This window comes from Tympanuchus pallidicinctus, unplaced genomic scaffold, assembly GCF_026119805.1.
Source record: "Tympanuchus pallidicinctus isolate F22 unplaced genomic scaffold, pur_lepc_1.0 scaffold27, whole genome shotgun sequence".
NCBI lineage: Eukaryota > Metazoa > Chordata > Aves > Galliformes > Phasianidae > Tympanuchus > Tympanuchus pallidicinctus.
Window position 1 is genome coordinate 6892693 of NW_026294744.1, and position 16724 is coordinate 6909416.

The following is a 16724-nucleotide window of genomic DNA, read 5'->3' on the forward strand; positions in this document are numbered from 1 at the left end:
CGTGTATTGCTCCGTGTGGATAAGTTTCTGAATTTGTATAACTTTGGTTTCATTGTGCCACTTATCTTTTGGGATCTGTTTTTTGAGATTTGTGCCAGGATTTTCAAGTCTTTTTCCCAGAATCTTCTCTCTTTTTAGTTCTGGGATTGTGTGTATGATAAAAAGCAAAGATTGCATCATCTTTAATAAAAGAGAAGATATATAGCCTAACGGAATCAGATTAGTTATAGAGAAAGAAATCAATCAGGTTGGCAAATTGTATCTGTGGGACAATGTGCAAAATGTTTGTTTCATACAGTATTTATTGAACAAATTTATTGAGAAGATGGTTAAAAGTGCTATACAGAAGAAAAAAAAAAAGCAAACCAGGAACCATTTTGTTCAATTTAAATGACATTGATGTATTTTTTACATCATGAAATCTTGCAATATTACCAACAACAATCCCTGATAAAGTACTTTACACAATTGCCTCACAGGGCATTTTGAGATAAAAGTGCGTATCGGAGATTGTAAATTGCCTGCATCCAATTTATATATAATGGAACCCACTACAGCCATCCTACAAAATTCAATAGATCAGGAATCACATTACAGTTCTTTGGGTTTGGGGTAGTAGTAGCCTTAAAGAGTCTCCAAAACAAACAAGCGAGCTTAAATCATGTTTAATGAACACTGTGTATTTTATACACATGTGATTAAAATGTTTTGTCTCTGTTTTTCATTTTGCCGGGTGCTGCTGAAGGAAAATTGTAACTCTGGGGTTGTGAAACTGATCATCTGCTTGTTCTCAACAGAAACTGCATTTTAATTGAACAGAACAAACCATATTTAAATGCTGGGCTGAAAGAAAAAGAAAAAGAAAAAGAAAAAAAAAAAAAAAACAGGAAAAAGCAGATCTGCACAGAGGATCTGTTTCAATATTTTCCTAGCAATGCGAACAAGAGAGCTAAATGAAAATGTAGTGCAGGCAGCTAGAGGTTCACATTGTCGCAAGACATTTTTTCCTTTATCGATCTGTGCCTGCAGCCTCTGAAAACAGTGTGCAGTAGCCATCAACCTGAGTGAGCAGACATCCCGCTTTGCGGGCCCAGTTGTACTGTTTTCCACCTCTTCCCCAGTGGCTCTGGGAACAAAAGTGCTCTGTGCTTCCCAGTGGGGTTTGTGGGGCCAGGTAGGGTGCAGCCATGGCCAGAGCCTCTCAGAGGCCTCTTGATGCGTGCTTAGGTGAGGAGATGGGCTCAGAGAGCAGAGGAATGTGGAAGCAGTCGAACACAGTGAGTGGTCTGCAGACAGCTTGGAGAGCTTGTTGGTGATGCTCAGGCCCATATGGCTGAAAGGCAGCTGTGGCCCCGTGGTGTTTTGTCAGGATACACTTCAAAGAGAAACCTGGAGCTCTTTCTTCTCTGACTGATGCTCGACTGTGTGCATTTATGCAAACGCATGGTATATGAGCGGTCACATCCTTGTTTAAAAGGACATTTGTTCCCTATAGCCCATTAGGGACAGGTAATAATTCTAATTAATTTTAAAAGAAAATGTATTGTAAGTTGTCCTTTCATACTGCACCATGTGCAGAATACATCAGAGCCAGAACGGACCCAAAGCAGACCGTTCAGATCAGGATTCAGGGAGTATCCTAAACCACAACAATCGCACCACGATCGGTGAAGCTATGCCTGTGTGAAGCTGAGAACAAGGTCAAGTCCTGAGCCTCTGAAAAATGAGTCTCCAGCTGAGTCTTTGTATTTCCCAAAGATTCTGTTACACCAAATGGAAGCTAAAGCTAGAAAATGGACAGTACTTGCAAAAAGTAAGGTGATAGGGCCAGAGAACTAAATCTAAATGTCAAAAAATGCATACATTTCAACAAGCACACTCCTGAATCCCATGCTACAAAAGATATGAGGTAAAAGGTCATGGCTGGGAGATTAACAAGGGGGTTAGACCCTGATTCACTGTATCAAACCAGCTCTTCCATTGCCAGAAACAGGTCAAAGTGTATGCTGTCCTCATCAGCTGAACAGCAGGTATGTATCTAAGGAGCAGACCAGCCCGTCCCTCGCAGTTATGTGGTACTGTAGGGTATGTTTACCCTGCAGTGGTATTAGGGGCATGGGCTTGTGTGTGGATTTAGTGTCTGGAGTCAGTGCCCGGGGTGCTCCCTCCAACATGCCTTGCAAAAGGAAATCAATACTAAAAGAGGATCAGAAGAATGGAGACTTCAGTGAAATAGACTTCAGGCTGGCTGATGGTGCGTGGGTAGGAATGACCTGGGGCTGCATAAGCACCTGAATTCTGTTCACTGTAAATGCAGCCAACAGAACTATCGTTGGAAGACACAGCCATTCAGCTACACATGAACCAGCACAACAAACAAGCAGTGAATTTGCTGAAACGATGCTGGGAGCAGTTAGGGAATGAGAGGGAGAGTGAAGCTGGGGCTGGAGGCACGTTGGCAGCAGCGGTGGAGTTTGTGGGCAGCTCAGGCTCTCTCCTGTCACTGGGTGCCCCATGCAGTGTGCCAGGCAAGGTGCCACCCAGCAGCAGGGTGCCTGTGCTGCTCGACTGCAGCATCGCAGTGAGCTGTGGAGGAGATGGAGAGCAGCCAGGTGCCTCTGTGTGAGGATGGCCATACGGCCATTGCTTTACGCTGTTCTTCTACAGAGACAGCTGGAACTAAAACAGAGCCTCTCATGCTGCCATTAAAAGGTTCTTTTTTTAAGGACATGTGCACTTAATGTCAGAATATTGAAACCATATCCACGTGAATAAAGTTAGCAAGCCAGTGATTCATTGCTGTTTCAAATCTCTATCTAGCCACAGTAAATTTCTGCTCAGTAGTGACAGTCTGTGTCCACATGCAAGCTATGATTTACAGCGCTGTGTTTTGTATCAACAACATCTGTTTAACAAAAGGAAAAAAAAAGCCAAGAACATTTATTTTCTAATCTCTGTACCAGATGTTGTTTCTTTATGCACAAGATCCAGGGATTATATCAGAAATAACTTAATTATTTTAAATGAATAATCTGAAGTGTTCTTCCTAAAGCTTGTCCCGTAACCACTAACAACATGAAAACATAGGAATGTGGAAAAGTAAATTCATATTTTGCACAAATCTATAATTATATCTATTTTAAGGGCACAAGTATAAAGTACGAAATCTTAGCTTGTGATGGTAGTGCTGGGATTCCTGAGGATTTGCAGAGGAGAATATCAATTCTCAGAGTTACGACAGAGATAAGGTGGCAGAGAATGACTGAGGCAGCATCAGAAAGCAACAGCTGAGAAATGGACAGTTGCCACGGGCAAAGGAAAGCATGGGAAGGCAGCGAAGCTTCAGAGAGCGGTGCTGGGCTGAGGTAGAAGCTGAGGCCCTCCTCCCTTAAAGCAGGAAAATAGTCACTGCATATCACAGCATGAGACTGCAGAATAAGTCAAGCTAGGAGCCACCTCCAGAGACCCCCCCAGTTCAACCCCTGCTCAGAGCAAGACCAGATGAAGCAGATCGCTCAGAGCCGTGTCCGTTTGCATGGTGATCCAGCACCTACCTAAACCAAAGGCCTTTCACTTGCTCCAGTTTGTCAGTGTCTGTCAGACATGGTGCTCCAGATATAGCCTTATGTGTGCCAGAGGGAGGACAAGAATTGCTTCCCTCTGTGTGCTGGCTGCACTCTGGCTAATGCAGCCTGGGGTGCACTTTGCCTTTTTCACACTAAGGGCACACTGCTGCTTCTTGTGCTTAGCACTTACCTATGGGCTTGCCCACAGAAGTGGTGCTAGATCCCAGTCAAACTTACGGGCTGAACTGTGAAAACATATTTTTGTGATTGTTTTCATCTCTTGGAGCTAAGTGGCAGACCTGTGTGTTCTCCGAGCAGGAACTCTGGGTGGCTCTTCCCTGGAAAAGCAAGGTCCTCCTTTAGACTCTCAAGCTAAGTGCCAAAACCGCCACACACAGCACTAGAGGTTTGAGATTGATTATCATTCCTCCCCATAGCTTTTTGGGGGATTTCATGAACTGGAACACCAATAATGAAGCGCTGCAAGGTATTCATGAGTGACTGGCCTACATATCAGAGCTCACGGTTATGCAGAATTAAGGTGATAGATTCTGTTGCAGCCCTCAAAAACATTTAGTCAAATTAAAATGAAACTAAATGCACCAATGGTGCTGCTAAAGCAGACTGTGAGGTTATGTTACATTTTCAACCTTCTTTTAGTGGGAAACAGATTTTTGTATTTTCCAATGCACTGTGGAAGTTGTAGAATATATCAATCAAGTATAGGCCCAGTCAGATATATTAATTTTCTCGTTGCATAAAGATTTATCTGTAATTGCCAAGGTTTATTTTTATTTTCCTTGAATTACTGTTACGGTTGCATATGGCTGCATAACAATTCCTAATTTCCCGCCCTATATTCTTGTACAGCACAGATTGCTTATCAAATACAGTCTTAACATTAAAGTGTCAAACAGGATTTGCAGAAAGCTATTTGGATTTGTAGTTTGGGATGAACGTTTATCAAATTGTGGATTAGCTGAATCATGCACTGAACCAAATTATTATTGTCTGTGATTAAATCACAGAGTGGTTATTGCCCCATGTCATCTAAAGCACAAGATAGTTTAAATCTTCAAAATCCCTTTTTTAAGGTGGCTATAGGAGCTACATCGATGCAGACTTTTATGACCAGACTGCATCCCCAGGCAGAGAAAAAACAGCTTTCAGAAGGTAGCTTGGACCGATCGCTCTCTGCTTACATGGGCAGCTAATCTAGGAAAGAAATGGATGGACTTATTTACACCTCAGACACGCAGAATCATTTTTTAGTAAATAGACCTCTCTGTACCTGGAGCTAGAGTATTTTTTCAAGGTGCTGGCTCAGGAAAGAGGAGTGAATGGCCCTGCTGGTTCTTGTACCTGAAAGGACATGAGCAATAACATCTGCAGTTTATTAGTATTCACATGGAAACACAAGTCTTAGGGCACAACGGAGTCGGAGGGGCTGAGTGGTGGCACTCACTGGACATGGAGGCTACTGAGTGACGAGCAGTGGCTGCCTTGAATGTCCCCAAAATTGGGCCTTACCACCCCCATTTGCACTTCTCGTCTCTCTAAAGCTGTAAGAGGCTTTTCCAGGCTGCCATCACAGTTCCTACCCAGCACACGCCAGCACTGAGTCACCAAGGAGTGAGTGGCTTGTGCCGGACATGGGAGTGGTGGGCTGGGGAAGGCGGGGGCAGCTGGGAGGTCACCAAGCAGTCATAGCTCCTCTCCTTTTTGAGTAGGTGGGAGGGAAGTCCCCAAACTGCTTGTTTTAATGTTGCAACAATGGGTCACGGCGTAGAAAGGGCTGAGCGTCGCCACACTGGGCAGTGCCTGCTAAGGAAATGAAAGCTCTGGATAGCTGGCAGCAGCGTGGCCTCTGACTGAGCCTGTGGGGATGGCACTGGCAAAAAGTCTGCATTAGGCTGCTCTTCTACCTCATCCCCCTTGTCCTACTCTTTGACCTATTTTCTCTCATTGTTATCTAGTAATCTGTTTTTTAAAAGGCTCAGCCCAGCCTCTCCCGCTGGTTGCAGCTGATCCATCTCTCTGCTGCCTGTGAAACCGGCACCTCCTGAAGGAGCATCCCCTGCCAATTACTCTGAAGACATGGATTCAGCTCAGCGTGAGAGTTCAATTGAAGCCAGTTGGCCATGCCAACAGGACAGGGACGGCTCAGGAAAGACTTTTTACAAAGTACAGAAACTCCAAACAATTTTTTTCACTCTTTCCTCCCTCCAAGCTCAGACAGAGCTATCAGAGAAAAATGGAAGGGATTGACTGAAGGGAGTACTCAGCCCTCAGCTCTGCCTTGCCCTGGACAGCCTGGCAGGAAGAAGGGAGAAAGTCGCTTAGAGGCAAACGCGGATTCTCGTTCTGAGCATTCCTCTCTGAGCAGAAAGCTCTGAGGTTTCTCAGCAAATCAAGGAGCAAATCCCCTAAGCCCTGCAACTGCTCAGCGTGTGCCCTGCCATCGGCACCTGGCACTGTGCACATTCTAGGGACCTCACAGGGAAGCGCGTGCCCTCCTGGGCCTCGCTGCTGCTGGGGTCCTGCCAGTGGGATTTGCTGCCAGGGAGGCAGGCGGGAGTGAGCATGCTGGATCACTGCATGAAATGTCTGCTCTGCTCGTGTGCAGTCTCTTTGGCCCTCAGCCTTTTGGCTAGCCCCACCTGCCCTTTTATTTTTTTCCGTCCAGCTGAGCTGGCAGAGAGGAGGCTGCGGCTCCCTTCTGTCCCTGCAGCCTTCCTGTCTGGCTGACTCTCTGCCCTAGACACAGACGTATGCTTAAATATGAATTCTGCGAGGCGCACATCATGCAGGAGGAGAGAGGCTGCAGCGAGTAGGTCCTGTGATCCGTAGGTGGGCTGCTGCGGTTGGGCTGAGGATAGCTGCTGTCTGATGCAAGAATGAAGTAACAGTAACAACACACCACACTCAGCCCCAGCTGTTTAGAAAGGTTTCTGTAAGTTTTAGCCATTCGTTTTGTGTCTGCTTTGTTTTAGAGTGCTGCATCCACATAGCTCAACCTCTGCGTGTTCGTTTGTTGCTTGAGCTATGTCACCTTACGCTAACCTGGTTGCTGCTTATAGGCTGTGACGGCTGCTGGCAGAGGTTTGCCTTGCTTCCTACCAACAGCCCGCTTCATTCATGTAGGTTGTTGGCTCAAAATGTCTGCCTAAACCCTGGGAATGCAGCTGGGTTTCTAAGAAGAATGGCTAAGGCATGGCAGATGACACACTCCCAGGTCCCATCCCCACAGTGGCCAGGGAAGCAGCACCTGCAGCATGGCCGAGGCACATTGCAGCTTTAACGTGTGTGAGCTGGTCAAGGTGAACCTTGGGCTGAGCCCATAAATGTTTTAAGTCCCAGAACAAATGTTTGGTGTTGTACAAACATGTTAACTACCTCAAGTTAATTGGCAAGCAATTACCTTGAAGTAAAAATAGCTTTCCTGCAGCTGAGCAGTCACAGAGTGCCTGTCCCCCCGTGAACACTTCCAGTTCGCTAAAACATTCTGCAGAAGAACCTTTTCTGATTTGTCTTGTGGAACCTCACAGGTTTGTGATCGAAAGGTTTCGTCCCCAGAGGCAATTGCAAATTGCTTGAGGTACAGACTCAGCAAACAGGGCTGTGCAGCGGAGCTCATTTTCATGCTGCCCTTTAATATTATTAGAGTTTTGCAGTTCATAATACTTGGGGAGAAAAAAGATGGTATTGACTGGCAAATGCATGCCATTCAACAAGGGAATATAACTAGCACGTATGTTACAGTGGGACTATTGATGAAGGCCAGATAAATATTTTTAACTTAAAGACAGGTTGGCTGGCATTTTGTGTGACATAATCACATAGTTGGACTGGGTTTCTTTATGTGTGTGCTGTCAAGAACCAAGAAGCAAAGTCCTGCCAGTACCCATCATAGCACTTGGCACTACCAAATGAGAGCCTTGCAGTCAGCTGTTTGACCTGGTTATAAAAGTCAGTTGCTTCTTCTGATGAGATCTTCTACCCAAGTAGTCCCATCAACTTCTCTTAGAACTTGGCTTAAGCCCTTGCTTGATGCTCTACAACCTTCTGACAAAATAGTGCCTGGATCCTCTGGGTCTGTTTTATAACCACAGCCAGGTTTCTTCCTTGGACTGATTATCACAGCAGTGCTGGGAAGCAGAGCTGGGTACATGTGGATGTGAGAGTGACAGAGCTCTGTGACTCTGGGGTTGTGGTGGCCAAGATGGGCTGGCACATTGTGCAGAGCTGTCCCAGCCAAACAGCTGTGCGTTGCATGACAGCAGTGAGGTGCTGTGTGCCTTGTCCCTCTCCTCACCTACTTCTGGTCACCTCTCTCACCAGAAGGTTTAACCTTGTTCAGAGGAGGGGGCAGCAGCTGATGGTGGGAGCCTTGGGGCAGGCCGATTGCACTGCACTGGACTGCCCAGCAGCCACATGGGTGCATGTTGTGTTGCTCCGGACGCCTCAGTGCAGTGGAGGGTCAACCTGCAAAGCCCTTCCCAGGCAGCTGGCAGTCTCTGCCTCACGTCCTGGAGAAGTGAGGGAGTGGCAGATGGAAAACAAAACTAGCAAAGTGCATTTCACAGTCCTGGCAGCAGTGCTCAGCAAACATGAGAACCGCAGTGATGGAGTCTCAGATTGCTTTCCCTCTGCAGCCTGGCGTTGGAAGCTTCAGAATTGCAGTGAGCCTTTCCAAGAGGTGCTCCCAGCCCTCAGTTGGCTCCTGTGGCAACGTGTCCTTGAGGCGGGTACATCCAGGTGTGTCAAGCAAGAGAAGCTGTGATGGGTGCAGACAGCAGAGCTTTCCAGGAAATATTGGGATACAACTGCAGCTCTGTTCACTGTAGCTCCTTTGAATTCACTTTCTGTGACTATAATGGCAAACATTTTGCAAGCAAAAAAAAGAAAAAAAAAAGCACTGAGCCAGAGAAGTGCTGTGCACAAACTAAGCTTAGTATAGATGACTACACCTGTGCTTAGCACTAGGCACGTGATAAATGCTCTGCTAGATCCTAGCCAAAATAAATTTAAAATAAATAGCAGAGCGTGCTTGTGGAAAATGAATGCAGGTCTTGTAAGCGTACCTGGTTGCAGCTGAAATTGGAGCCTACAGCTGCATGTGTCTGTGGGGATATCCAGCAGGGAGGGGGCACGTGATCTCCACCAGCAGAGCTGGTGAAAACAGGTTTTGATTTGAATGAGTTATGACCCATTGAAAATGGCATCATGCGTAACCACAGTAAATTGTCATAATGAGATCACGAGGCTCGAAGAAGTGGGCAGAGAGGAAAGGCTTCATTCCGCCAGTGCGCACGGCTGACCGAACCGTGGGCTGCAGAACACAGCAAAGGGCACCCTGGCTCCTTCCCTGGGCATCCTGTCATTGCAGTGGCAGCACCCGAGGTTGCACAGTAGGACAGAAACTCATTAGAAGTGTTGAGTTAAAAAGAAGGAAACAGCCCAGCACTCTTGTGGCTTTGCATTTAGTCTTGTACAGGGTAGCAGGGGATAGGGCTAACCCAAGTAATGGAAAAATATAAACACCATATGTGCTTCCAGTCTCATGGCAGTTTTCTGAGTTAGCTTGGTGGTTTCAAAACATGTTCCTGTCAGAGGGCCTGATGGTCAGGGTAGAGCATGACATAACTGAAAGTAGTCATCTCCCTCTGGAAGCACAATAAAATTGTATTCACGGGCTCATAAACTCATAGACACAAGCCAGCCCATGTGGATCTGCTCACATAAGGCCGCCACTGGATGCTCCGCTACAAATAATGCAGAACCAGCTCTGACTTCTGTATTTTTGTCTGCAAACAAAGAAGCTGGAAGCTAAACTCTGAGACAGCAGTATGGGTGATGCACCTGAGACTGTACCAGGTACTAAGTCCAGACAACATAAGTAGCACAGCTGTTGTCTTGTAGATGGAATTCCAGAAAGTACTCCTGTTTTCGGGAGCTGGAGGGAAATAGTGATGTTTGTTCAGAGCCATCCATCATAGAATCATAGAAGCAGTAAGGTTGGAAAAGACCTTTAGGATCATGAAGTCCAGTCATCAACCCACCACCACCACACCCACTGAACCACACCTCTCAGTGCCACATCTCGTGCCACATTTCTTGAACGCCTCGAGGGATGGTGACTCCACCATCTCCTTGGGCAGCCTGTTCCAATCCTTGACCATCCTTTCTGAGAAGAAATTTTTCCAAATATCCAACCTGAACCTTCCCTGGTGCAGCTTGAGGCCTTCCCCTCTAGTGCTATCGCAAGTTATGCAGGAGAAGAGGCTGATCCCCATGTTGCACTGTCTCCTTTCAGAGAGTTATAGGGAGCAATAAGGTCTCCCCCAGCCTCCTCCAGACTCGACAATCCCAGCTTCCAAACCTCTCCTGGCATAACTTGAGGCCATTATCTGTCATCCTATCATGAGTTACCTGGGAGAAGAGACCAACCCCCACTTTACCGCAGCCTCCCTTCAAAGAGTGTACAGAGTGAAAGGTCTCCCCTGAGCCTCTAGACTCAACAATCCCAGCTCTCTCAGCCACTCCCCATAAGATCTGTGCTCCAGACCCCCCACCAGCTTCATTGCCCTTCTGTGGACATGCTTCAGGTCCTCTATGTCTTGTAGAGAACAGCCCAAAACTTAATGTGGAAATCAAGATGCAGCTTCACCAGTGCCAAGTACAGAGGGAAAATCACTTTCCTCATACTGCAAACTGCACTATTTCTGATATAAGCCAGGATGCCATTGGCCTTTTTGTCCACTTGGGCACACTGCTGACTCTTGGTCAGCCGGTGGTCAACTAACACCCTCAGATCCTTTTCCTCTGTGCAGCTTTCCAGCCACTCTGCCCCAAGCCTGCAGGGATGCATGAGGTTGCTGTGACTGAAGTGTAGGACCTTGCACTTGGTCTTCTTGAAGCTCATGCAGTTGGCCTCAGCCCATCAGTCCAGCTTATCCAGATCCCTCTGTAGGGCCTTGCTACCCTCAAGCATATCAACACTTCCTCCAAACTCGGTGTCATCTGAAAACTTACTGGAAGTGCACTCAGTCATGCAGCGGACTGGAAGAAACACGCTCCAGCTCACGCTGTTTCTGTTTTAAAGTTATCAAGGGCACATGTCTGTGGAGGCCTGTTGCAAAACACCGTATGTATGATTAACCACATCCTCCAACTCCCCCGGGGTGGAAGGCAGAGGTGTGTTGATGTCATGCATCGCTGGATGCAGGACCTACTTCCTTTGTCTCATTAGGGCAAATCGCATTGCTTGCCACATGGTTGGCACTCCTCCCAGTCTCGCACCCTCCGGCCTGTTATAGGTTACACACAAATATCTGTGCCCCTGGGTAAGGGAGGAGATTGAGCCTCATGCTGCCGCACCACATTCCCAATTTGTATCAGCTATCTGCAGCCAGATTCATAGCCTGAGAACATGAATATCCTCGCAGTGCCCAGTCCTTCGCCAGTCAGCCCTTCGCCATGGGGTTATGCTGAGATACGCAGTCTGAAAGCATGCTGAAGCCCAAGCCATTCCTGGGATCCCAAATCTTCCACTGTGGGCAGCTGAGCTGGCCCCGAGATCATTACTGCTGCAGCAGGCATGCTGCAGGCCAGCCTGGCAAGGGCTGTGGCTTGCCTTGTCTACCTGTCGATTTGCTGGTACTCCTTCAGGGACAGTGAAACAGGCAGGGGCCTGACAGCTGAGGGGACAGCAGGGAGTGTGTCCCTGTGAGTGCTTCAAAGCAAAGCCTAGGAGCATGTGAGGTCCCAGAGAGGCCTCCTTTGTGTGTCTCTTCATACCAGGGCTGCAGATGGGACAGGAGCAGCTGTGGGAAAGCAGGATTTTTCACTTGATGCTTTCTGCATGGACAGAGAAAGGCCTGTGTAAAATGTCTGCTCCATGCAATGACTGTAAAGCTCACAGTGTGTCATCTACTGAGAAGTTCCTGAGTCTACATTCTCTGGTCTCAAATAGTAGCATTGCAGAAACCCCCTACTAACATTGCTGTTTTTCTGATACCTGTGTAGGAGAAGAATTTGGACTGGTTCCCTCGGATGAGAGCCATGTCTCTGGTCAGCAATGAAGGCGACAGTGAGCAAAACGAAATCAGGAACCTGCAGGAGAGGCTGGAGTCAACCATGAGCCTTGTGAAGCAGCTCTCCAGCCAGCTGGCTGAGCTGAAGGAGCAGGTGGGTGCACTACCCTGGCTGCAACCTGAACATGTGCAGTGGGCACACTCGCTCCCCTCGGGTCACGGTCAGGACACTGTAACAAAAGAGACTTTTGTCTGATAAAGGTTTCATCTTTCTTCCAGTAAGCTTTCTGAGTAGATGCAGTGATAGGGGTTTGCAATGAAATTGTATCTTGTTAGCAGAGGCAGAGAAGGGGTAGGGGGAGTGAGTTATGAAATCCCCCTGTGGGTGTGTGAGGACAGAGGTGGTCTTTGCACAGGCAGGCACAGCAGGGCCGAGGCAGCATCAGACACAGCTGCCTACTCATGGGAGTCAGCAGAAAAGCTTTCTCGATCTGACACGCAGGAGTTTCCCTCACTGAGAATACCAGCAGCACTGTGCTGAAAACAATTGCCTGAGCCTGTCGCTCTGCCTGTGTCACCTTGTGCCTCTCAGCTCCTCTCCCTTGGCTATGGGCACCTGGTACCACCTCTCTCCCAGCCCTGCTTCTGCCTCACCTCCTCCTCACTTCAGGACCACAAGACCAGCTCAGCTCCCTTGTAACCTAAGATGCCCATCACCTTCTGTTTGTTCATTACAGTCTTAAAAGACAGCGTTCTCTTTTCTGTATGGAATGCCCTTCCAGTGGTATCAGCCATTATCCTATCATCCCCCTCCACATCCTTCCTTAAAACTCTTTCTTCCTGTGAAAAACTTGACAGAGGTTTAGGCTGGATGTGCTGCTCCCATTGCTTACTGCAATTATCTACACTGCCCAGGATTGGTTTTTCATCTCCCCGACTGACCTTGCCCTCTCCTGGCTCGAATTTAAGTTCTTTGGGGCTGGGACCACCCTTTAATTCTGTCATTGTGCAGCACCAGGTGCAGATGCTGACCCTCTGCGGGGCTGCACAACACAATAGCAGAGCAAAGGATGCGCTGTAAAACCTGCCACTGGAGAAGAATCATGCACAAATGAGAATCAAATGCCCATAGTTTGTGGGAGACAGATTTCCCACTTCAAAGGCATCTCTTACTTGTAATTTTTAATGCTGAAGAATAGAATTCCACTCCCTGTTGTTTTGCTTATATGTATCTTGTTCTGTGACTGCTAAATAATAGTAAAAAGCAAAAAATAAATCTCATCTCTCTCTGCCTTTCCACCTTAGATGACAGAACAAAGGAAGAATAAGCAGAGGCTGGGCTTTCTTGGATCAAACACACCCCATGTGAATCATCACATGCCACCACCCTGATACCATGGGGAGAAGCCGTGACTGGCCTTTCATCAGTATTCCTGCTTTATTACCGAATAAAAAACTGAGATTGAGAGGAGTGAACAGTGCCTATTGTTACGAAGTTAAAAACAACCAAGTGCCAAGATGTTAAGTGGTTTAGCTCTGGGAACAATTTGTAGCTGTTTTTCATGATTGAAAGGGACCTAGAACGCAAGTGATACAAGGCAGTCCGTTTGTATTCATTCAGGGGGCCCAACTCGCTGCATTTGTGCTCTGCAATTCAGTGGCTTTAGCAGCAGCTGCTGCCTGCGAGGGAATCAGGGCAGTGCTCGGCTGCTTCCTTTGTGCTGCCTTCAGCTTTCTCCTTAAAGCACCAACAAAATCAAGGCAGGAGAAATGTGCATTAGCACAAATGCAATACAGCCTGGTTCAGAATCAATAGAAGCCGCTCCTTGTCTTACTTGTCAGATAGCAACATTAGTCATTTTTGCTTGGTGCCTACCATTTTTTAATTACGGTAAGTATGTCAGTTGGGTAAGCAATATTGTTGCTTCAGGTAACTTCTACGAGGAGGGAAAGGGGAGAAGCCTCAAAAGACTGGAACAAAAAAGGAAGAAAAAAGAGAAAAAAGTTGCAAAGAGAAACATTAACGCTTTTGAATTTTAGCTGTCACCATGCAATTTCTTATTTATAACATGGAGCACAATGGATCTACAGCTATGGGAATGCTATGCACATAACACTGACAACGTAACTGGAAGTGATTTCTTTCTCCTGGATTCACATGTTCTCGGTTAATGTGGCCATGAGACTTCACATACCGAGGAGTTAAACTGTGCTTAAAATTCAAATTCCAATGGAGGATTCAGGAAAAACATGAGATCTGTAGTTTGAAGTGTGCATGTGTGTATTTTTTATTTTTATTTTTTGAAGCTTAAAAATGCCTTTCTACATGAAGCTGCAGTGGTGTCATTACCTTTCGCAAGCACACCATCAGCGAGAGATGACCTTTGTAAATCAGCGCCGTATTCTGCCAGTGTTCTTCCGAGCAAAGGAGCATGGGCTTAACCTTCCTCTGTCAGCCCTTCCTTGCTGAAGGGGCTTGCAGGACAAGCACAGGTGGTGGGGCACAGCAGTGCTGCCAGAGGAGCACAGGATTGGATGGGGCACAGCAGTGATGCTGGAGGAGCTCTCTTCCAGAGCTAGGCTCTAGGAAGGGCAGCAGCTGAACTGTCTGTACAGGTCTCTGATGTGTTCTCAATTTCCTGAGGTGGTTTTAGAAGAGAAGTTACTGAGTATCCACAGAGCCCAGCAGGCTTTTAGATGAAGATTTTCAGAGCACAAATGGGAGCTGTGGTCCCAGTTCACCTTCATCTTCAGAGGCTTTTGGATCCCTAGCTGTCCTTGGTTGCGTTGGAAAACATCTCCATTAAAGTGGAGTCACTTTATAAACTAAAATATTTTTTGCAGTAATTTCCCCCAGTAATATTTCCATTTTGTTACAGAAGGCGTTTTAATCAAGGGTGGAAATACTGTTAGTATCTCCCTGAAAAAATACTGTCTTGTTATTAAGACACAATTCAAACCAGCAGACCCAGAATAAAAGGAAGGGAGGAGCATTTCCCTCCCTTCATCCGAAATCCAAGCCTGTTCTTGGAACCTTTCTCTTTTTTTGTGTCCGTGAGGTGAATGGGATAAAAATAATGTACTCTAGAGTCTGATCCTTCTACTGCCAGCACATTTCACTCTGGCTTCTGTTGGGTCACAGAACCCATGACCCAGCCAGCACTGTGCCCACATGTTCTGAGATGAGGTGGTGGTTACCACAACCGGGACCGGGGCAGAAAAAGTGGAGACTGAGAAACTTAAATCCTTGACAGCTCCTCTGTCACCTTGGTGCTTCCCAACCATCTGTGCGAGAGGAGATCTCACAGCTCACAGAATACAGAAGTGCAGTTGTCTTCAGTGGACAACTGTGATCTTTTAGGAGTAAATCGTGGAGTGTGCCTTCGTGTGACTGAGGCCTTGCTTCTGCTGCAGCTGGGCTGTGCTGCTGAAACCCCTCAGTGAGGCTGTCTGTCTGTCTGTGGGGATGGGCTCCATGTAGCAATTAGCATCCAGCACTGAGCGGCTTACAGTGACTTTATTCTGGGAGCTTGCATCAGCCACATGCTGTGCAGTAACCAACTCCCGTGTAAAGTAAGGCCAGGCCGGCCTCTCTGACTGGGTCTATTGTAAAGCACCAAGCCAAAGGAGTTGTGCACAAACGTCAACTCAGTGGTGAGGTTGTGGAGAATCAGTCCCGGCAGCCGTATTGATTCAAATTAGTTTATGCAGTTCATCTGTTTGCCACAGCCTGTTTCAAGAGTCATTTTCTTCATCCCCACACACATGTGCCGATGTTGTAAGTGTAGAGCATGGTTGATTGGAACAAAGATGAATTATTTGCTACTTACTGGGGTTTGGCGGTCGACGCGGTTGACGCTTTTGCTTTTTATGCTCAGAAAAGCAGCTGATCCACTGTGCATCGCAGGAGGTTTGTGCTGTTTGAGCTGCAACTCAACACGCCTGTGCCCTGAGCTCATGCCTGCAGTGGCATATGAGCAATGCTGTGCCCTGCACTGTAACCAGCATCCCCCACTTCCAGAGCCTGAGGAGGAGCAAACCCTTCAAAAACTAGAAACTAATAGATGCCAATTAGCCTTTGCCACAGTGCCTGTCCTCTCTTTGTAGCTTCAGAGAGAGACCTCTCTAAGTGATGCAAGTGATGGTGCTTGCACAGATGGTAAATATATTTCACTGAGCATTTTGATGTTCTTGCTGATTCTGCCAAAGCTTATGCCTGTCCTGCAGCTCTCATCCATGGGAGCAACCTGTACCTAAGCAGGAGGCTTCTTCATGAATAGTGATTGCAGGGTCAGAGCTCAAGCCTTAAGGGTTGTGAAATGCCCCCCATCAGAGAGTTTGTAACAAGGGAAAAATTCATTGTTTCATACATATATTTATATGTATATCTTTGTTTAGTGCAGCAGGGGTATCCTCTTAGGCAAGCATCATCACTTGTATATCCTATTTATATGAAATGATTGCAAAGAAGTTAAAACATCTAAGAGCTTTTAATGCCTTAGAGAGATTTATAATTGTAAGCTCCTTGACAGTTAAAATCTTAAGTAAACGTGTCCATTGATGCTGAATGTAACTTTTAATAAAACGTGTGTCATTTTACATATGTGTGCCTCACTTCTTCTTGGTGCAAAGATGTGGAGAAAGAGTTGTTGCTGAATTTGGAGGTCGGATGAGGCCCTGGGCAGCCTGATCTGGTGGGTGGGTGGCCACCCTGCCCGTAGCAGGGGGTTGGAACTGAGTGGGCTTTAAGGTCCCTTCCAACCAAACTCATTCTGTGATTCTATAACTATGATCCTATGAATCAAAGACTTCTAGGAAACCCAGGGCTTGCACAGGAGACCAAGTTGTGGCAATAAATGTGTCCTCTGTATGCATCAGTTTTTTCTGAGTGACAAATTGAGTGACAGCAGTTCAGTCTTGGATGGTGAGTCCCAGTCCAGCAATACAAGTGAGGATTTATTTTACTTCAGGCATAGCTTATTCCATTCAGGTGAAGGGGATGGACTGCCAAAGGCCTTGTGGCAGATAGGTGTGTGATTTGCTGAGTGCTTTTTGCTCAGTCCCTAGGAGGCAGCTTGGTGGCAGTCACAGTGATGGATGCAAGTGCCACTGACATGCTAAA

General features: G+C 46.8%; 1 protein-coding gene across 4 annotated transcripts in view; it reads left to right on the forward strand.

Annotated features, from left to right (window-relative positions):
- Nucleotides 1–16201, forward strand: part of ITPR2 (inositol 1,4,5-trisphosphate receptor type 2) — a 272614-nt gene extending 256413 nt beyond the window's left edge. For all 4 annotated transcript variants that reach the window (XM_052690593.1, XM_052690590.1, XM_052690591.1 and 1 more), the window contains 2 exons: nt 11595–11756; nt 12908–16201. In XM_052690593.1, coding sequence (XP_052546553.1) covers nt 11595–11756; nt 12908–12994 — 249 coding nt within the window. In that variant the 3' untranslated portion in view covers nt 12995–16201. The remainder of the gene's footprint in view (nt 1–11594; nt 11757–12907) is intronic.
- The last annotated feature ends 523 nt before the right edge of the window (nt 16202–16724 follow it).